This window comes from Procambarus clarkii, chromosome 92 (assembly GCF_040958095.1).
Source record: "Procambarus clarkii isolate CNS0578487 chromosome 92, FALCON_Pclarkii_2.0, whole genome shotgun sequence".
Lineage (NCBI taxonomy): Eukaryota > Metazoa > Arthropoda > Malacostraca > Decapoda > Cambaridae > Procambarus > Procambarus clarkii.
The window spans coordinates 739,299-760,961 of NC_091241.1; the positions used below are offsets into that span (position 1 = coordinate 739,299).

The 21,663-nt window shown below is 43.9% G+C and overlaps 2 protein-coding genes across 3 annotated transcripts in view; one reads left to right on the plus strand and one right to left on the minus strand.

The window, feature by feature from the left end:
- LOC123775205 (uncharacterized) overlaps positions 1-17,335 on the minus strand; it is an 18,380-nt gene extending 1,045 nt beyond the window's left edge. Inside the window, exons 1-8 of one of the 2 annotated variants that reach the window (XM_045770192.2) lie at positions 17,115-17,335; positions 10,429-10,549; positions 9,049-9,064; positions 6,500-6,669; positions 6,077-6,247; positions 3,015-3,087; positions 1,339-1,538; positions 903-1,031 (exon numbers count right to left, since the gene is read on the minus strand). In XM_045770192.2, the coding sequence (XP_045626148.2) occupies positions 903-1,031; positions 1,339-1,538; positions 3,015-3,087; positions 6,077-6,247; positions 6,500-6,669; positions 9,049-9,064; positions 10,429-10,549; positions 17,115-17,335 (1,101 nt within the window). Of the gene's footprint in view, positions 1-902; positions 1,032-1,338; positions 1,539-3,014; positions 3,088-6,076; positions 6,248-6,499; positions 6,670-9,048; positions 9,065-10,428; positions 10,550-11,697; positions 11,750-17,114 lie in introns of those variants that run through there. The other variant, XM_045770193.2, reaches the window with a different exon arrangement.
- On the plus strand, positions 4,099-21,560 carry LOC138359680 (uncharacterized). The gene is made up of 4 exons (XM_069319099.1): positions 4,099-4,212; positions 17,557-17,860; positions 21,061-21,090; positions 21,432-21,560. The coding sequence occupies exons 2-4, from the start codon at positions 17,612-17,614 to the stop codon at positions 21,537-21,539; spliced, it is 387 nt and encodes a 128-aa protein (XP_069175200.1). The 5' UTR covers positions 4,099-4,212; positions 17,557-17,611; the 3' UTR covers positions 21,540-21,560.
- Positions 21,561-21,663: the final 103 nt, after the last annotated feature.

Genomic DNA, 21,663 nt, shown 5'->3' on the forward strand with positions numbered 1-21,663 from the left:
ATTGGGAGCAGATTTCCGCGCAAGGCCAGGACGCTGGGACCAGGATGAGAAGAGGGAAGATGATTGGTTGCAGTAGCTTGAAGTAACCAATCGACGGGTGGCCTGATGTCACGTGACACTGAGAGGCGGCAATGTGACGTCTCATTGGTGTCGAACCAGCCCATCCTCTTAAGGTTTCCCAGCGTCAAGAACACGGTAAATTTAAAGTGTCCTATTCTAACCTACCAGAGGACCCAAAACAGAAAACGGGACAGTACATCATGTATAGAGGGACCTGCAGCAGGAATCTGGAAGTGGTGGACGGACCCCACAACGCCACAGAGGCTGTGAAAGTTTACGAAAGTTTACGGGGTATCCTAGCCTCGCCAGGTACATGGCGAGTGTACAACGGGCAGTGAGAGCAGAGCTTTGAGGATGGTTCAGTGAGCACTGAGTGAGTGAGCTCTATACCCAGTCTGAAGTGTCGTTAGCGACGCCCCGAGGGGTAGTTATGGCGCCTGAAAGTTCTCCTTGACTTAGAGCTCCTCATTGTTCTCCAACAACCTCTGGAGATTTCCGGTTTGAGTCAGAAATGCATATATACAACATACCCACAAATACAGCCAACCAACCACACTCTGTCTCTCTGTCTCTCTGTGTCTCTCTCTGTGTGTCTCTCTCTCTCTGTCTCTCTCTCTCTGTCTCTCTCTTTCTGTCTCTCTCTTTCTGTCTCTCTCTCTCTGTGTCTCTCTCTCTCTGTCTCTGTCTCTCTCTCTGCCTCTCTCTCTGCCTCTCTCTCTCTCTCTCTCTCTCTCTCTCTCTCTCTCTCTCTCTCTCTCTCTCTCTCTCTCTCTCTCTCTCTCTCTCACTCTCTCTCTCTCTCTCACTCTCTCTCTCTCTCTCTCTCACGCCCCCGTACTGACCTGGGGGTTGACCTGGGTGTAGACGTTGTGCTCGAGGCCGGTGAACCTGGTGCTGACCACACGACAGGTGTAGCTGCCGTAGCTCTGCTGGTTTACCTGGTGGATCACCAAGTCCCCGGTGGTCACCACCTGTAACACGCGCACTCTTAGCGGCAGGGACGGAGGCAGCCATCAGGGCAGAACACCAAGCCACTATGACTATATAGCACTGGGATGGGGTCAGCATTTGTGACGGGGGGAGGAATGGTGCCCCAGCCACTTGGACGGTCGGGGATTGAACGCCGACCTGCATGAAGAGAGACCGTCGATCTACCGTCCAGCCCAAGTGGTTAGGTTACCTGGTAGACACTGTGAAAGGTAGATTTAGGTTACTTGACAGTTACGGCGAGAGTCAATAAGCTTCCCTGGTAGTTACTGTGAGAGGTAGTTAACTAACCTGGTAATTAGGGTGGGCGGAGGGAAGAGGAGAGTTGTTGAAGTACCAGACATGGCGGGTGTAGAAGCCCTGGGACCTGCAGGGGAGGGTGAGGGCGGCGCCCACCTCCGCCCGCGCCTCTAGCGAGTACTGGAAGATCCTGGGCAAGTTGTTGACCACCGCGGTGCTGTACCTGCACGTCTGGCCCTGCTGGCCCTGGCCTGCTCCCACCAGGGCAGGGAGACGGGCAGGGGGAAGGGAGAGAGGGAGAGGGGCAGGGGGAAGGGAGAGGGGTAGGGGGAAGGGAGAGAGGCGGGGGGGGAGGGAGAGAGGCAGGGGGAAGGGAGAGAGGCAGGGGGAAGGGAGAGGGAGAGGGGGAAGGGAGAGAGGCAGGGGGGGGAGGGAGAGAGGCAGGGGGAAGGGAGAGAGGCAGGGGGAAGGGAGAGGGAGAGGGGGAAGGGAGAGAGGAAGGGGGAAGGGAGGGCGCAAGAGAAGGGGAATGTTGGGGGCGGGGGGAGGGGATAGAAAAACAGGGAAGGAAGTGTGGGATGACGAAAGGGTAATAGAGGTGTAGTGGAGAGGGAGAAGATAGAAAAATTAAGTTTATATATATATATATATATATATATATATATATATATATATATATATATATATATATATATATATATATATATATATATATATATATATATATATATATATATATATATATATATAATGTCAATAAAGGTGTGCTTGTAACATTTATAAATACTTTTAATTTATGGTAATAAGTACATTACGTCATTATCGCAGCTGGTGGCACTAATCACCCCCCAAATGGCACTAATCACCCCCCAAATGGCACTAATCACCCCCCAGCTGGTGGCACTAACCACCCCCAGCTGGTGGCACTAACCACCCCCCAGCTGGTGGCACTAACCACCCCCTCAGCTGGTGGCACTAACCATCCCCCAGCTGGTGGCACTAACCACCCCCCTCAGCTGGTGGCACTAACCACCCCCAGCTGGTGGCACTAACCACCCCCCAGCTGGTGGCACTCACCACCCCCCAGCTGGTGGCATTAACCACCCCCCAGCTGGTGGCACTAACCACCCCCAGCTGGTGGCACTAACCACCCCCCAGCTGGTGGCACTAACCGCCACCAGCTGGTGGCACTAACCACCCCCCAGCTGGTGGCACTCACCACCCCCCAGCTGGTGGCACTAATCACCCCCACCAGCTGGTGGCACTAACCACCCCCCAGCTGGTGGCACTAACCACCCCCAGCTGGTGGCACTAACCACCCCCTCAGCTGGTGGCACTAACCACCCCCCTCAGCTGGTGGCACTAACCACCCCCCAGCTGGTGGCACTAACCACCCCCAGCTGGTGGCACTAACCACCCCCAGCTGGTGGCACTCACCACCCCCCAGCTGGTGGCTCTAACCACCACCAGCTGGTGGCACTAACCACCCCCAGCTGGTGGCACTAACCACCCCCTCAGCTGGTGGCACTAACCACCCCCCTCAGCTGGTGGCACTAACCACCCCCCAGCTGGTGGCACTCACCACCCCCCAGCTGGTGGCACTAATCACCCCCACCAGCTGGTGGCACTAACCACCCCCCAGCTGGTGGCACTAACTACCACCAGCTGGTGGCACTCACCACCTCCCAGCTGGTGGCACTCACCACCTCCCAGCTGGTGGCACTCACCTGTAATCTGGAGGGTAAAGTTACGGAAGACGACCTGGTTGTTGGGAGTGGTGACCTCTAGGCTGTAGTCCGCCTGGGGGGGGGGGAAGACAATCAACTGTTACTCCTTTGTAATGACCATAATTACCTCAAGGCAATTATCTAATTACCTTAAGGCAAGGTAATCCTAATTCCCTGCACCTTAATTACTCCATTTTTGCGCCCTCTTAATAAATAGTTAAATTGTTTAGCTAGATATAATTAATACATTTTTGCATTCAATTCCATGACTTTTTCAGCTAAACTGATTTTCCCATTTACTGTTCAAGGTGTGGGATAAGGCTTGCTAGCTCTGCTTCCCTGTTTACTATCATGACTACGCCTCAAGCCTCAGAATAACTGTATAATTTGCATACAATTGTGTGCCTGATTATTGCTAATTCTTTCGATATTCGCTAGGAATATGTTGTTGTTCAAGATTCGCTACCTGGAACAAAAAGTTCCAAGTAGCACGGGCTATGGTGAGCCCGTATCCGCTAGGAATAGCTTTGCTAATTTCATCGTGAACATACAATTGGTTAATATAATACTTCCATGCAAATAATTACAATTATGCAGTGATAGTGAATGTTTAGTGGTCTTATTTATATTATTTTTCGTGTTGAAAGGTCAATTACTTAATTTGAAAAACATATGTAAATTATGTTATAGGTTAATGTGCTGTCATTTTGTAGCAGAAAATTTAGGCTATTGTTTTCACACGAATAACTACTGTTTTGTGGGTTGCGTAATCTTATACAGTAGTGTAATAGCTTATAAACAACCTGTGTAAATATTTTCCACACATTAAGACTTAGTTATTAATTCAAGTGTGAGAAGAGTGATTTGTTCTAGACAATTCCGTTGAATATCCAGACATCAGCTGTTGCAATAATGCCGGTTTTACATCAGTTTAAACAACTTATAGATACAAGCGTTTACAATTAAATGGCATTGGGTATGCAAATGTGTTTAAATGGTAGGACTTTACTTGATGTAGATTGTTAATGCTTTATTATTGTAATTGAGAAGTTTGGATACCTGTGACTGGTCGGGTAAATCTAGACGTGGCAACGCCCAGTGAGGGCGGCCGACATGCCCGCCTGAACCAACCAGTCAGTAGTGTCTGAGGACTTGCAACGTGTGGACGTACTGACGTGCTCGGCTCGTAATTGTCTAAGTAATTTCAATTTTGTTTTGTTTTAGTGATTAAAGAGTCGGGTATTCTTTGAGTTATGAGTTATTATTTATATGAAACCATACACTGATTAATCATGAAATATTAATTATTTGTTGTATTAAATACCTTGTTTCAGTCCGTTTGACTCTAAGGCTCAGTCTTAACTGGAAGCTCTTGATTAATTACTTTAATTGCCTTGTGAACTCTTCCTTCCTTCAAGACGCTAAACAGGACATTAATAACATCAAGATAATACTTGTTACGTTCCCGTATATTCCTATTGATCTCCCTATAACATTGTTTACCCATTAATGGTTAAACTCAAGTCTTTATCTAATGGTTTACATTACTCTTGAACACGGCTTGTAAGGTTACCAACATTCAACGAAGAATTTAATTGGGAAAGGCCAATTTGGGGCTGATGTTTACTGTTGACAATTAGCAGGCCACAACACTATATCTGTACTCACCTAGTTGTGTTTGCGGGGGTTGAGCTTTGGCTCTTTGGTCCCGCCTCTCAACTGTCAATCAACAGGTGTACAGGTTCCTGAGCCTATTGGGCTCTATCATATCTACATTTGAAACTGTGTATGGAGTCAGCCTCCACCACATCACTTCCTAATGCATTACATTTGTCAACCACTCTGACACTAAAAAAAATTCTTTCTAATATCTGTGGCTCATTTGGGCACTCGGTTTCCACCTGTGTCCCCTTGTGCGTGTGCCCCTTGTGTTAAATATCCTGTCTATCTACCCTGTCAATTCCTCTGAGAATCTTGTACGTGGTGAACATGTCCCCCCTAACTTCTGTCTTCCAGCGAAGTGAGGTTTAATTCCCGTAGTCTTTCCTCGTAGCTCATACCTCTCAGCTCGGGTACTAGTCTGGTGACAAACCTTTGAACCTTTTCCAGTTTAGTTTATGGTGCCCCTGTACCAGTGATCTCTCTCTCTCTCTCTCCGTCTATCCATATTCTGAATTAACCCAGTAAGAGGTAAATCAATAACTCGAGACGTTCTTGTCAAAATATTCGTCTCACTCACCCAAACAGGTGATTTATTAGTTTTAAAGTAACTGTGTAATAATTCAACCTGTCCTCTTACAAAGAACGTCGCATTTCGAGCGTATGCGTTACATAAGGCCAAACATTATCGTACCAGAAAATGGAAGAGATTCACAAAAGTGACGTTGTCCCGTTTTCTGTGTTCTCTGGTAGGTTAGGAGAGGGCACTTTAAATTTACCGTTTTCTTAACGTTGGGAAACCCTAGGACAGGCTGCATTATTCCCATTATCGGGGGACAGGAAGCCTGTACTTGGGTTTTCGAGGTCACCATTAGGCCAAATACTGACCTTCCCCAGGGTGCAACCCACAACAGTTGTGTAAGTCTCGGGTAACCATTTTACTGTTAGGTTAAGAGGCATCAGGTAGCAGGAAACGTTGCCCGAACCCCACAGAGTGCACAAGTACCCACAGTCCGTCAGCACTGTGTACTCTCCTGGTGGTCAACGAGTGTTTGTACACACAACTCTCGCTCCTGGCCAGTGTTGGACCCCGTCACCACCTGGGGGTAACCACTAGTAAAACCAAAATTGGGCATAAGGCAGCCACAGCCGAGCTTCAGCTCCTGGGCCAGCCTCAGCAACTAGCGTCTATTACGTCCAAATATGGCCATAGTGCGCATACGAGCCAAAAGTGACGTTATTTTTAAGAGGACGGGCTGATCCCAGCGGTACAATAATTCTACACAAGACTGACGTAACTTGTTTTCTGTTTGTTAAATCCATGTATGTTTTGTTATGAAGTGTTTGGATAGGCTTTGTTAATCTGTTGTTTGCCTGGGTAAGGTTAGGCTAGGTTAACTTACCACGTCCTGGGCGTCGACACAGTCAATGTAGACGAGGGAGACGAAGTGCAGCCTGGCAGACAGGGCCTCGTCCACCGACGAGAGCGCAGAGCCCTGGTACTCCACCATGTTAGTGTGCTCTTCCAGGGCCTCCTGGCGTGAGAGGGCTTGGCTCACCTCCTGGGCGGCTCCCTAGTATCCAGCAAGCAGGCAACACCAGCCAGTATTGAAAGCAAGACAAGTGGATTAGTAACTTCTTACTGGACATTAGAGCTGGAAATGTGGAATGCTCAGAGAGGTCGTAAGGCAATTAAACACGAAAGCGCTAAGGAAGACGTACTACAGGTTGCTAATTACCTAGAACAACAATTAGTATTGATATCGACTACGGAGGGATCACATATATCTTAGCTTCCTCCTACGGGGGGGGGGGGGAGGGCTCACCTGACGCAGCAGAGGAAAGTTGTTCTTGTACCAGGTGAGCTGAGTGCCTGAGGGTGCTAGCAGGTTGCAGCGAAGGGCAGCATCCTGCCTCTCCGTCACATAGGCCAGTCTTGGTGAACAGTCTTGCAGCCAGATTACATCTGTGGTGGTGATCCCAGTCTGGGATGTGCCTGTGGGTTGTGGTTGGGGTGAGTGGTGGTAGGTAGTGGTGGAGGGTTGGTCATGGTGCTGGTGGGATGGACAGTGATGGGTGATGGTCATCGGGGGCGAGTGGGGATCAGTGATTATGGTAAGTGGAAGTGAACTGGTGGTTGATTAAGCCACCCAGGAAGTGGCACGGGCATGAATAGCTCGTAAGTGGTATTTTTTTTTATATAAATGTATACAGTGTGTTGAGGTCGCATTTAATCGTCAGGCTGCTATCGCGGGGGAGGATACGGCTTGGCAGTATTTGAGGGTGTCCAGCTGCTGGACACCTTTTTTGACCAGGAGAGTGGCAGTAGTGATGGATTCAGGGTGGTTACTGCAATATTCAGGTACTCTTAAAGCTCTTCTAAGGTCGTTGGTTGCTTCACATTCCAGGAGATAATGAAGTAGTGGCTTTTCTGTGATTGTTTGACAGAAGATGCATTCTCTGTCTGGGTTCAATCTCCAAGTTGTATCTGTAACCTAGACGTAGTTTATATAATCGAACTGCTTTCCCTGTGGATTCCTTTTGGGATATTTAACCTTTCTAACTTGGTGGCCTGAAGATACCATACTGCAGAGGGGGAACCTTCTGCAACTCTCTGGTGTAGATGGCTTTGTTGAGGTGAGAGATCGGCCTGGATCAATACTTAATCGTCCCGGCCTGGAGATCAGATGGCACTTCTTACTTCCCCTTGACCCATGGAAGGATGGCACTTCCGTTGATCCATGGAAGGAAGAAGCCTCGATAGCTTGAGATTTTAAGTTCTAATCCGTCTCGAAGCAAGCTCTCTTGTAGTTTCAGGATGTCTATGCCTTTGGTTGCTGCTGTGCATTACAGGTGTTGCAATTTTGTGCACAGCCCTTGCGCATTCCATTGCAGGATCTTTAGTTCTCTAGGTTGTTGGAACTTGCTGATATTACCGTGGTATCCATGGAGTCAGGTGAACTCGCCATGGAAGTTGAAATTGGAGTTGAGGATCTTGGTGTACTTGAAACTGACTCATCAAAGTTGCCTTCTGATGTATTGGACTCTGCCTGTTTTTTTAGGAATGTTCCCTGCCCCGTGTTCTTGAAGGTGAGGATATTGTTTTTCGAATTTCTTTAGCTTATGTTCAATTGTCTTTAGTGTGTGTGGTTTGTTTTGTACTGTGTTTTGACAGCAAACTTTCGACCAGCTCCGTGACAAAGGCCTTAAGCATTGGCCAGAGGGTGTCCAGTTGTTCGGGAGCACTACTTCCTGCTGTGCTGATTTGGGGCCGATTTACTCTTTGGCTCTTATCAGTGGGAACCCGGACACTCTTTCCATCATTGCCCCAAGTGTGCTTACAGGATGCAATGTGCGGGCGATTACGTTGAACTATTTTCTTGTGTGGCCGATGGTGGAGGGCCATGTGCTCCCTCCACTTGGTTTAGTCTTGGTAAACTCCACTTGGTTTAGTCTTGGTAAACTCCACTTGGTTTAGTCTTGGTAAACTCCACATTGATTGTAACCATGATATATATGTGCTTCAGCCTACAGTTTAGACCTATTGTCTTATGTATGACCCTCTGTCCTGCGTGACAGTGAATACTAGCATTAACCTCAATTTAATAAGACTATCAAAATCCTCAGATTAGGCAAAATTGTAATTAATTTTGTCAATAAAGATGTTAATAATAATAAGGTAAACTCCACGCTGTTCTTGTGAGCAGGGAGCTGGTATATGTTTTGGTTAAGGCTTCTGTTCTGTTTAAGGCGTGGGAGGAGGGAGGGGAAGGGGGGGGGGGGGGTTCGTTTGGATCCTTTTAAGCATTTTAAGACATCTTAAGTTCCAGTCGTGGTGTCATGACAGGCTGATTAGCCTTATCATGGCATATTTTCGAACCGTGAGGCTGGCTACAGACTCCACACCTCGCTGGCAGCCGTCCTTGTGGTGTGAACTGGTTGTCATTTTATATGGCGGTGGTGGTTGTGGGGGAGGAGTGGTAGTGGGTAGTGATTGGTTGTAGTAGTGGTGCGTGGTGACGAATGGTTGTCGGGTGGTAGTAAACTGGTGGTATTAATTGCCACTTTTATGGCAATATTAAAGTCAAAGAAATCTCTTTAAATATATCTTTCCAAATAACATCAGGTAAATGCCATAAGGCTGTTTTAGTGTTTCCAAACAAATCCGGATTCCCTTGGATCCGTACCTTTATTATTACAAAAACGGCTGGACAGAAGGGTCCACAACGAGCCACACTAAGTCTGTAAATTCGACGTCATTTATTGCCACTGATTATTGTTTAAGATTTTTTTTAAGTCACTAATAACAAAAAAAATGAAAAGAAATTTGAGGTAAGAATCGTGGAGAATCCGGTGGGTTGGGGTCAATACTCACGCTTGTTCTTCCTCATCTGTCAGTCATGTAATCAAAATAGTCTATTATTAAATTGGAAATATATAATTAAATTGGGAATATATATTATTAAATTGGGAATATATATTATTAAATTGGGAATATATATTATTAAATTGGGAATATATATTATTAAATTGGGAATATATATTATTAAATTGGGAATATATATTATTAAATTGGGAATATATATTATTAAATTGGGAATATATATTATTAAATTGGGAATATATATTATTAAATTGGGAATATATATTATTAAATTGGGAATATATATTATTAAATTGGGAATATATATTATTAAATTGGGAATATATATTATTAAATTGGGAATATATTAAATTTGATTTTTAAATTGGAAATATAACTAGTTATTTTTTCTTACCGGAATTTTTAAGCTCAATATGCTTGCTATTGTTTGTTTCAAGAAGTACGTTTTATATTCTCGAGAAATAATATAGATATGCATACTTTTTGTGCTTGTAGGGTCGAACTGTTAGCTCTTGGACTCCGCCTTTCTAACCATCGGTTGTTCAGTCTTTATAGTGTGCTGACTCCCGACTTTTTTTTTCTCAATCATATATCTTTTACATATTTCTCTCACGCATCCCTAGGATGCAGCTCGTAGAAGCTGTTTAACTCCCAGGTACCTATTTACTACTAGGTGAACATAGGCATACGGTGAAAGAAACGCTACCCATTTGTTTCTGCCTAAACCAAGAATCGAACCCGGATCCTTAGGACTACGACCCCGGAGCGCTGTCCACTTGGTTGCGAGGACCTTTAATGTGTGCACTCACCTAGTTGTGCTTGCGGGGGTTGAGCTCTGGTTCTTTGGTCCTGCCTCTCAACTGTCAATCAACTGATGTACAGGTTCCTGAGCCTATTGGGCTCTATCATATCTACACTTGAAACTTTGTATGGAGTCTGCCATACACAGATCAAGGTAATTTTACGATTCCTTGTATCTGGTCTCCTGCTCCCTACACCTATCTTCATTACATTACATTTGCTTGGGTTAAACTCTTAACAACCATTTGTTGGACCATTCCTTCAGTTTGTCCAGGTCTTTTTGAAGCCTCAAGCTGTCCTCCTCTGTCTTAATCCTTCTCATAATTTTGGCATCATCAGCAAACGGTGATTAACGAGTCTATACCATCTGGGAGATCATTTACGTATATCAGAATCAGGATAGGTTCAAGTAGTCCTGTGGTACTCCACTGGTGGCTTCATGCCACTCTGAGGTCTCACCCATCAGTGTAACTCTGCTTCCTATTGCTTAGGTACTCCCTTATCCACTGGAGCATCCTACCAGTGTGTGTGTGTGTGTGTGTGTGTGTGATAAAGTATATATACACGTACCTGAGATAAGGAGGAGATGAGGTCCTGGGAGAATGGAGAGCGAGCCTCAGATGACCACTCCCCCTGAGTGAAGACAACCACTAGGGAAGCCGCTACAACCCACACGCGAAGCATCATGTCTCTGTTGCCGAAAAATTAGATACAATATGATCTCTACACGAACAGAATAAGTTAAGTGTAAGCAGGATTTCATAAAATTATAACAATAATATGATTAATGTATGATCGTCAGTTGCGCGTCAGGCCAAGCCTAGCAAGAGAAAAAAAAATCGAATAACAGATTTCAAAATACGTTTGTAAAAGTTACTGTTTAGTAATGCCTCAAAACTAGGTCAGCAGAATTATAATTATGTAATCTTCTTTGATTTTATGTCATTTGATATCAGAGAGATAGTCACTGAGAGGTATACCCTGCTTCAAGGTGTGTATACGATGATGAGAGTTGACTTTCCTCGCAGCCTATGTCCAAGACTGCAGTATACTTGTTGGTTGATCAGTAAGCAATTGTGGCGCCTTAATAGCTCTCTAGAGCAAGGTTTCTTAACTAGGGGCATCTATACTCCTTGGGGTTATGGGAGCCCAACATAAAGTGGGCATAAGCTCATTTTTGAACAATTATTTAAAACAGTCGTGTAATACGATACACTCCTTATGATTTACTTTCAGCTTTTGTTTCTAGCTAGCTTTAGGTAAATTAAACCCCAGCTATTGACATCTTTGGGAGTCATTTCGGCACCTGGTAAGACGAAGCGGCGGTGATGACCCCGACAGTCTGGCGAAGGGGGGGGGGGGGTTATGGGGACAAAATAGGGAATCCATTGGGGGTCTGTAATCGCAAAACAAAAGGTTAAGAACTGCAACAGAAGATGATTTAAGCCCGGCATCACGAAATTAGTTGTAATAATATTGCCAGCTTGTGTTGAAGTTAGTTTTGAAAACCTACAATGTAGCAACCAAAGTATACTTGCAGCTGCAGAACACAGCAACACCTTACGGGCTCGCCATAGCCCGTGCTACTTGGAACTTTTTGTTTTAGGTAGCGAATCTTAAACAAACAACAAGAAGCAACACCCCCCCCCCATGTCGTAATTTTTGTAATTGTAATTTTTGTCCACTGCAGGACAAGGCAGCAAGGTTTCGTGTTTACTAAGACCCAGGAGGCAGCGGGGCAGGTTCAGCTACGGGCTCACCATAGCCCGGGCTACTTGGGACTTTTGTTCCCAGTAGCTGTATCTAAAACAGCAACAACTAGGAGCCCCCATTACTTACCCTGGGAATGAGAGCAGAGGCGAGAGCTCAGCGTGCAGGAATATGACGAGTGTGTGTGTGTGTGTACAGCGACCGTCGTCAGCGCCTTATATACCCATATCTCAGTCTTCCTGGCTATTGCGTAAATGACGCTATTGAATGTTATTTTCTAGATTATATGTTGCCGAACTTTTTCTGAATAAGTAATCAATCTCAAATCAGAGACGCCAGACTGTTTTTTTATATAAGTTACATCGTGGAGGAGTGAGTATCCCCGACGCCTTGGAGACAGGCGACTGCTGAAGTGGCATGTATATTTACTGTACATATATGAATATGTGTAGGTACTTCATACATATATGTAGTCTGCATATCTATATATAGTAAATACAAATATGTTTGTCTAGCTGTCTGTATGACTCTGAGTTTGGAGGCCAAACACCTTGGGGCTAACTTCACGCAATTTTTCCCATTAATTACTGTTGAGTATGTGGCCAACATGGCCAGGTTGGGAATGGAATCAAAGAAGAGTGTCATATGACTGTGCCAACACGGCCCCTCCCCCCCCCCCCCCCGTCCTCAAGGAATCTACGCAATACCATTCTGATTTAGTATTGAATTCTTAATTTTTTTGGCCATACCATAAACTATATGTGCTAATCAGGCCAAAATTCAAACTGTGATAATCATAATGCTTATTATCCCTTTAAAATGGCAAAACTTTCATGATGGAGTTTTTCTTTCGATTTTATGGATTGTATAGCGTTTCCTAGTGTTAGAGATACTCTAGGAGAGAGGGACGATAGACACAGACCATGGCACCCATAGATAACCCCCCCCCCTTATCAAGTGTATAACTTGTTATATGCTAGAAAACTTGGAGCCTAGTTCCTGCCTATCCACTTTGACAGCTTAGCTTTTGATAACGTGGAGCCTAGTTCCTGCCTATCCACGTTATCTGCTTAGCTCTTGATAACGTGTAGCCTAGTTCCTGCCTATCCACGTTATCTGCTTAGCTCTTGATAACGTGTAGCCTAGTTCCTGCCTATCCACGTTATCTGCTTAGCTCTTGATAACGTGTAGCCTAGTTCCTGCCTATCCACGTTATCTGCTTAGCTCTTGATAACGAGTAGCCTAGTTCCTGCCTATCCACGTTATCTGCTTAGCTCTTGATAACGTGTAGCCTAGTTCCTGCCTATCCACGTTATCTGCTTAGCTCTTGATAACGTGTAGCCTAGTTCCTGCCTATCCACGTTATCTGCTTAGCTCTTGATAACGTGTAAATTTTGGATACTTCGCTAAGATTTCGGGCAGCACATCATTATGAATGAAGTACTTACACATTTTTTGGACACTATTGATGGTGTTATCTCTGAATTCCGCAATTTTTTTTCACATTCCAATATATAATGACGTAAAATATGCGAATAGTTCATTTGCTTACTGTAGGTAATGATTTTCTGTGTGTTTATGTAAATATTTGCAAAACTGTGATACGGCTCGTTTGGTCTAGGTGCGTCCCGTCTTCTCCAGCGTTCTCAGCGGGGGTTATCTTGAGGTTATCTTGAGATGATTTCGGGGCTTTAGTGTCCCCGCGGCCCGGTCCTCGACCAGGCCTCCACCCCCAGGAAGCAGCCCGTGACAGTTGACTAACACCCAGGTACCTATTTTTGCTGCTAGGTAACAGGGGCATAGGGTGAAAGAAACTCTGCCCATTGTTTCTCGCCGGCGCCTGGGATCGAACCCGGGACCACAGGATCACAAGTCCAGCGTGCTGTCCGCTCGGCCGACCGGCTCCATTGAGTTGGGTTGAGCTCTGGCTCTTTGGTCCCGCCTCAACTGTCAATCAACTGGTGTACATCACTCAACTTGAGCCTACTACTATGTTACTGGTCAGTTTACATAAGGGAGGGTTAAAAAGCCATTTAATAATGTGAAATTAAAGTCTTGAAATTGCCGATTAACCCTCTTGTATAATGTATAGTGTTTGGTTAGGGTGTGTTTAAACCAGCCCATCCATGAGTGGCAGTACTTACAGTAACGACGAGGACCATAATATATATACCCACCTACACCCCAATTAGAAAGTAGAAATCTGCACTATTGAGTTGGACAAAACTGAAAACAATTTTTTACTTGTATTTAAAGACAAACCTAACCTAACCTTCCAAGGCCTAATGCACGGTATCTGAGGCCTATTATAGTACATATTTTTATTTTATTTTATTTTATTTTTTATTTTATTTATATATATACAAGGTACATTGGGTTTGTGAGAATACATTGGGTAGTACAGTATTTACACTCTTGTAAAGCCACTAGTACGCACAGCGTTTCGGGCAGGTCCTTAATCTAACAGATAATTTTAAGTAGGTAATTTCAATCGGAATTGATAAATGATAAAGATACATTACAAGAGAAAAATGAGATGAGTGAGATAAGTATATTAAAGCACATTGTTATATTAAAGCTCTTAATTGATTACATTGACAGCTTGATTAGTAATTTAAATAAGGTTAATAGACACCATACAGCAGATTGACAGCACATATAAGACAGCAATGATCACAATGGTAAAGATGTTCAGATTGGGTACATAAAGATTGGGAGACTGGGGTAGCAAAAGATACAGATAAACAAGATTTATAAACACCATACAACAGATTGGCAGCACATATAAGAAAACAGCAATGATCACAATGGTAAAGATGTTCAGATTGGGAACATAAAGATTGGGAGACTGGGTAGCAAAAGATACAGATATACAAGATTTATAAACACCATATGTGTGCTATAGTTGGCCTAGGAATATTAAAGTTGTTTTTTTAGCTTAATTTTTTTTTAAGAATTCCTTACTAGTGAGTATACTACTATATGAAAGCTGAGCACGTACGGATTCGTGACTATTGACGATCGTTACAATAGGTATTATCTATACAGGAAGATGGGTGTGTTTAAACTGTGTATGCGTTTGGTTAGGGTGTTTAAACTGTGTATGCGTTTGGTTAGGGTGTGTTTAAACTGTATGCGTTTGGTTAGGGTGTGTTTAAACTGTGTATGCGTTTTTTTAGGGTGTATTTAAACTGTGTATGCGTTTGGTTAGGGTGTGTTTAAACTGTGTATGTGTTTGGTTAGGGTGTTTAAACTGTGTGTGTGTTTGGTTAGGGTGTGTTTAAACTGTGTATGTGTTTGGTTAGGGTGTGTTTAAACTGTGTATGTGTTTGGTTAGGGTGTTTAAACTGTGTATGTGTTTGGTTAGGGTGTTTAAACTGTGTGTGTGTTTGGTTAGGGTGTGTTTAAACTGTGTATGTGTTTGGTTAGGGTGTGTTTAAACTGTGTATGTGTTTGGTTAGGGTGTGTTTAAACTGTGTATGTGTTTGGTTAGGGTGTGTTTAAACTGTGTATGCGTTTGGTTAGGGTGTGTTTAAACTGTGTATGTGTTTGGTTAGGGTGTTTAAACTGTGTGTGTGTTTGGTTAGGGTGTGTTTAAACTGTGTATGTGTTTGGTTAGGGTGTGTTTAAACTGTGTATGTGTTTGGTTAGGGTGTTTAAACTGTGTGTGTGTTTGGTTAGGGTGTGTTTAAACTGTGTATGTGTTTGGTTAGGGTGTGTTTAAACTGTGTATGTGTTTGGTTAGGGTGTTTAAACTGTGTATGTGTTTGGTTAGGGTGTTTAAACTGTGTGTGTGTTTGGTTAGGGTGTGTTTAAACTGTGTATGTGTTTGGTTAGGGTGTGTTTAAACTGTGTATGTGTTTGGTTAGGGTGTGTTTAAACTGTGTATGTGTTTGGTTAGGGTGTGTTTAAACTGTGTATGCGTTTGGTTAGGGTGTGTTTAAACTGTGTATGTGTTTGGTTAGGGTGTGTTTAAACTGTGTATGTGTTTGGTTAGGGTGTGTTTAAATTGTGTATGTGTTTGGTTAGGGTGTGTTTAAACTGTGTATGTGTTTGGTTAGGGTGTGTTTAAACTGTGTATGCGTTTGGTTAGGGTGTGTTTAAACTGTGTGTGCGTTTTTTTAGGGTGTATTTAAACTGTGTATGCGTTTGGTTAGGGTGTGTTTAAACTGTGTATGTGTTTGGTTAGGGTGTTTAAACTGTGTATGCGTTTGGTTAGGGTGTGTTTAAACTGTGTGTGTTTGGTTAGGGTGTGTTTAAACTGTGTATGTGTTTGGTTAGGGTATGTTTAAACTGTATGTGTTTGGTTAGGGTGTGTTTAAACTGTGTATGCGTTTGGTTAGGGTATGTTTAAACTGTATGTGTTTGGTTAGGGTGTGTTTAAACTGTGTATGCGTTTGGTTAGGGTGTTTAAACTGTGTGTGTGTTTGGTTAGGGTGTGTTTAAACTGTGTATGCGTTTGGTTAGGGTGTGTTTAAACTGTGTATGTGTTTGGTTAGGGTGTTTAAACTGTGTATGCGTTTGGTTAGGGTGTGTTTAAACTGTGTATGTGTTTGGTTAGGGTGTGTTTAAACTGTGTATGTGTTTGGTTAGGGTGTGTTTAAACTGTGTATGTGTTTGGTTAGGGTGTGTTTAAACTGTGTATGTTTGGTTAGGGTGTGTTTAAACTGTGTATGCGTTTGGTTAGGGTGTTTAAACTGTGTATGTGTTTGGTTAGGGTGCGTCTAAGCCGCATATTTAAACGGTATTTAGTGTAAGGATGTATTAGCGTTGGTTAGGTTAGGTTAGGTTAGGTTAGGTTGGGTTAGTTGGGATAGTTTAGGGTGGACAGAATCAGCTGTATTTTCAAAGTTCGTTTGCCAGCGGGGCAGCCAAGGTCAGCAGTGAGATTTTTTTGTTGATCATTGGTAATCCAGCCCCTCCCCCTTCTATCAGTTTACCACTCCGTTAAAAATATAACTGTTGTCCTCGTATCCCAGCTCCTTGTCCTCGTATCCCAGCTCCTTGTCCTCGTATCCCAGCTCCTTGTCCTCGTATCCCAGCTCCTTGTCCTCGTATCCCAGCTCCTTGTCCTCGTATCCCAGCTCCTTGTCCTCATATCCCAGCTCCTTGTCCTCATATCCCAGCTCCTTGTCCTCATATCCCAGCTCCTTGTCCCCATAGGCCAGCTCCTTGTCCTCACATCCCAACTCCTTGTCCTTATATCCTAGCTCCTTGTCCCAATATCTCGGTTCCTTCTCTTATCAAAGTTCCTTATCGTCATTTCCCAGTTCCTTATCGTCATTTCCCAGCTCCTTATCGTCATTTCCCAGCTCCTTATCGTCATATCCTCCTTATTCCCATATCCCAGCTCCTTGTCCTTATATCCTTTCCAAGTGCTATTTGTACTCGTACTGGCTTAGCACTTTCTCCGGATAATTAACTTACTTTCTTTCTCCCTCATTACCTTTTTATCTCTCTCCTTCCCTACTATTCCCCTTTCTCTTCCCTCATCACTTTATCATTACAACTCTCCCCTCACTCTTCCCCTTCCCACAGGAACGTACCTGTATGCTGGGAGAAAGTGCGTTGCATCTGAGGGCTGGCGTGGTACCTGACCCAGTCCCAGCCGCCCTCCAGGCCCCAGCTGGCGCCCCCGGACGCCCACAGCTCCCCCAGGGGTGTGGGTGGGTGGCACAGCGTAGGGTGGCCTCAGGTAGGCCGTGAGGGAGCCGCGGTAAAGGGCCGCCAATACCACTCCAAACATTCCCCATGATAACATCACCATCTGTTGAAGAAGATAACAAACACCTCATCTGTGACCATGATAGCGACTTCCCCCAGTCAAGACAACGTCGTAGTAGCGTTATTACGTCGCTACAAACGTAGCAATAATATTGCGGTGGGGTACAGGACGGGGTACGGGGTACGGGGTACAGGTGGGGTACAGGACGTCAGTAGTAATAAATTGTAACAGTATATATATATTGGCTTTTGGTGCGTCACCAGGATATCGGGAGCGCATGTGTTGGTGCAGCTGTTGGCGAACATCTGTAACAAGAACATGTGTCGGGGTGAACACCCACCACGACCACAACAGCTCCTGGTAGTACTAGCAACAGTACCTGGTACCTGGTACCTGGGTGAGGTGGACGGCTCGGAGAACAACACGCCCCAGGTATCCAGGAAGGCGGAGCTTGGCCGCACGACACGCCCACCGAAGGATCTCGACCACGCCCTCTGTACCGCCCACAGCACTCGAGGACACCAGCTACATTATCCACATCTCGACTGGGAAGTCAAGATGAAACAGGTAAAACCAATTTGTTTATAAGGTGACGGGCCAGACCACAAGGGCACTGGCCCTGTTGCATAGAAATTGTATTATATGATGGAATAGACTACTGTATTGAAATCTATGGTATTTGGTTTTGTAATTTGTAGTATGAAAATGATGCATGGCAATGCGCAACCTGTCCTCTTAAAAAGAACGTCGCTTCTGGCCGTTTGCCCGTATGGCCGAATTTGGACGTAATTTGAAATTGAAAAAAAATTAAAATGTGGGATTTTTTTTTTCAACAACAGTAAGTTAAGGGTCCTCTGATAGGTTAGGTGGGCAGGAAATTCTCATAAAGTTTCAAAACGTTATGAAAAACGTTAATGTAAAGTGTCCTCTTATAACCTCTGCGCGTACGCCGGACGACTCAAACAGAAAACGGAACAGAACGTCACTTTTGTGAGTCGATTTCATTTCAAATTACGTCCAAATTTAGCCATATCGCGCATACCAGCCAAAAGTGACGTTATTTTTAGGAGGACGGGTTGAATGCTCTCTGGAATTTTTAGGGCTTGTATTGGAAATGCTTAATGCAGTTTAAATTATAAATTACATGCTCGTCAGGTCTGTAAGCAACGACCCTTCTGCAGCAGGAATAGAATGTTGAATCGAAATTAGATATTAGGTTGAAATTGCATAGGAAAACATGAAAGTACAATAATGTGTAAATTTTGGATACTTCGCTAAGATTTCGGGCAGCACATCATTATGAATGAAGTACTTACACATTTAACGTGTAAGTCTCACGTGTAAGTAAGTGTAAGTTAAATGTGTAATAATTACACATTTAATGTGTAATTATTCAGAAATTCACACATTCCCTTAAATCAGTATGTTACACTAGTATATATTTCTTTGTACATATACTGATAGTGGACATCCATGATGCTTGATAAGCATTTCGTTAATCGTAAATAAATTCGTTAAACAAATACAACAATTCTCTTGGCTTGATTACTCTAAAAACAATTCTCTGGGATTGATCAATCCAAGAGAATTGTTTAAGATTAATTACTCTAAAAACAACAATTCTCTTGGCTTAATTACTCTAAAAACAACAATTCTCTTTGCTTGATTACTCTAAAAACAACAATTCTCTTTGCTTAATTACTATAAAAACAACAATTCTCTTTGCTTAATTACTCTAAAAACAACAATTCTCTTTGCTTGATTACTCTAAAAACAATAATGGCTGATCAGTCACCAACAATGACTGATGCCACAGAGAATCCGGGAGGTAATGAATTCGACTCTTAACCCATACACTTCAAAACAAAGTCGACACGACGTTTCGGTCCATCTTGAACAAGTCGTACGTGTGGGTGAGTTGGGTGTCTAATGTTCACCCACATTATTGCCTTACTGTCTTCGCTAATTAATATAAAGATCTAGATATTGGCAAATGACGGAACATAGCGAATTAAACTGGCGTACAACCTTCCCGTTACGACCTCTTGTCTCTGAAGACAATGAACTAATAGGTAATTAACAGCGTGACTGAAATTTGGAACAGGTAACTAGTCATTTACAGGGACACAACGATGCCACGGGGAAGAGACACTTGCCAAGATACAACACAGGTGTAGCCTCGTGTTCGACTACGGGGGTGTAGCCTCGTGTTCGACTACGGGAGTGTAGCCTCGTGTTCGGCTACGGGAGTGTAGCCTCGTGTTCGACTACGGGAGTGTAGCCTCGTGTTCGACTACGGGAGTGTAGCCTCGTGTTCGGCTACGGGGGTGTAGCCTCGTGTTCGGCTACGGGGGTGTAGCCTCGTGTTCGGCTACGGGGGTGTAGCCTCGTGTTCGGCTACGGGGGTGTAGCCTCGTGTTCGGCTACGGGGGTGTAGCCTCGTGTTCGGCTACGGGGGTGTAGCCTCGTGTTCGGCTACGGGGGTGTAGCCTCGTGTTCGGCTACGGGGGTGTAGCCTCGTGTTCGGCTACGGGGGTGTAGCCTCGTGTTCGGCTACGGGGGTGTAGCCTCGTGTTCGACTACGGGAGTGTAGCCTCGTGTTCGACTACGGGGGTGTAGCCTCGTGTTCGACTACGGGGGTGTAGCCTCGTGTTCGGCTACGGGGGTGTAGCCTCGTGTTCGGCTACGGGGGTGTAGCCTCGTGTTCGGCTACGGGGGTGTAGCCTCGTGTTCGACTACGGGGGTGTAGCCTCGTGTTCGACTACGGGGGTGTAGCCTCGTGTTCGACTACGGGGGTGTAGCCTCGTGTTCGACTACGGGGGTGTAGCCTCGTGTTCGACTACGGGGGTGTAGCCTCGTGTTCGACTACGGGGGTGTAGCCTCGTGTTCGACTACGGGGGTGTAGCCTCGTGTTCGACTACGGGGGTGTAGCCTCGTGTTCGACTACGGGGGTGTAGCCTCGTGTTCGACTACGGGGGTGTAGCCTCGTGTTCGACTACGGGGGTGTAGCCTCGTGTTCGACTACGGGGGTGTAGCCTCGTGTTCGACTACGGGGGTGTAGCCTCGTGTTCGACTACGGGGGTGTAGCCTCGTGTTCGACTACGGGGGTGTAGCCTCGTGTTCAATAAACTTTTTGATTTCATTCAATTGTCCTAGTTCCTATAGCTGTTACGTTCTGGTAGTTTTAAGGTTCTAACGAGTTAAAGCTTTAATATAAGCAAAAGTTTAATTGAGGCATGTTGAAGCCTAGCAGCACATTAAGATTCTTTAAAGCGTATGAGAACTTGAGGAGAAAATAATAATTTGCACATTATCAAATGAAACTATTCTAATTCAAAGAAAATTTTGAATAGAAGTGGCTATAGTCAAAACTAATAGTGTTCACTAATTCAATACGTAGCAAATCCAGATAGTGTAAATAAGTTAAAAAAATGCTAAAAGTTAAAATCTTTTGAATACAAAATATTTAGGACAATAATTCGTTTATTGGCTCTCGAGTACAGGCTTATTGGAAGTTATAAATATAATATTATCAAATCTACAATTAGATCGTACGAATTCCAATATAGACAGAATAACCTAGAACCGTTTAGATAAACTAAAAGGAAATACATAAGTGACTTCAAGATTTACAAATCACATTGTAATTGTGGGTGTTTAGAAAGCCCGCGTTAGTGAATATACGATATACGTAACATATACATAACAATACATACGGAGATTGTTATATATCCTGTATACAAAATACATGTTATGTCATTTTTCAGGTACATACCAGTGCTTTGTGTACGGAAAAGGTAAGCAGTTTGATCATTAGAACCGAGAATATAGATAAAAGATGAAGTCTGGTTAGGACTAGTTTAGTGTTGTCATTGACTGGAATTATTCTCAAACAATTGCTCCATGTAACCTAATTCAGGCCCTGATATAAATATTATTGAAGGATTATATTAAAATGACTTAATTTATTAGGGCAGGTTTAATGATATTTGCAGTAATTTTTTTTAGCGTCTAGCATTCCATATTATGAACTGTATTAAACTTAATATACTGTGTTTTAAATTATACATTTGTTCATTTCTAATATATATTTAATTGTAATGTGAAATTTATTTTCTAATATGATGTTATTTTCTAGCAAATGTGGGTGACGTCACGATGTAAACAGAAGTTGGAGTATATCAGTCATGGCGATTGTTGGAGGTGCACGCTACGTCTCTCCTACAAACATTCGCGATTCCTTTGAGGAAGTTGGGAAACCACTGTTGCATGCCACACATTTAGATCATGAACGTCACCCCTGGTCTTAAGAAGAGGATCAAGATGGAGGTTTCTCGGACAGTAAACATCACAGCAAGGCCAACACATTA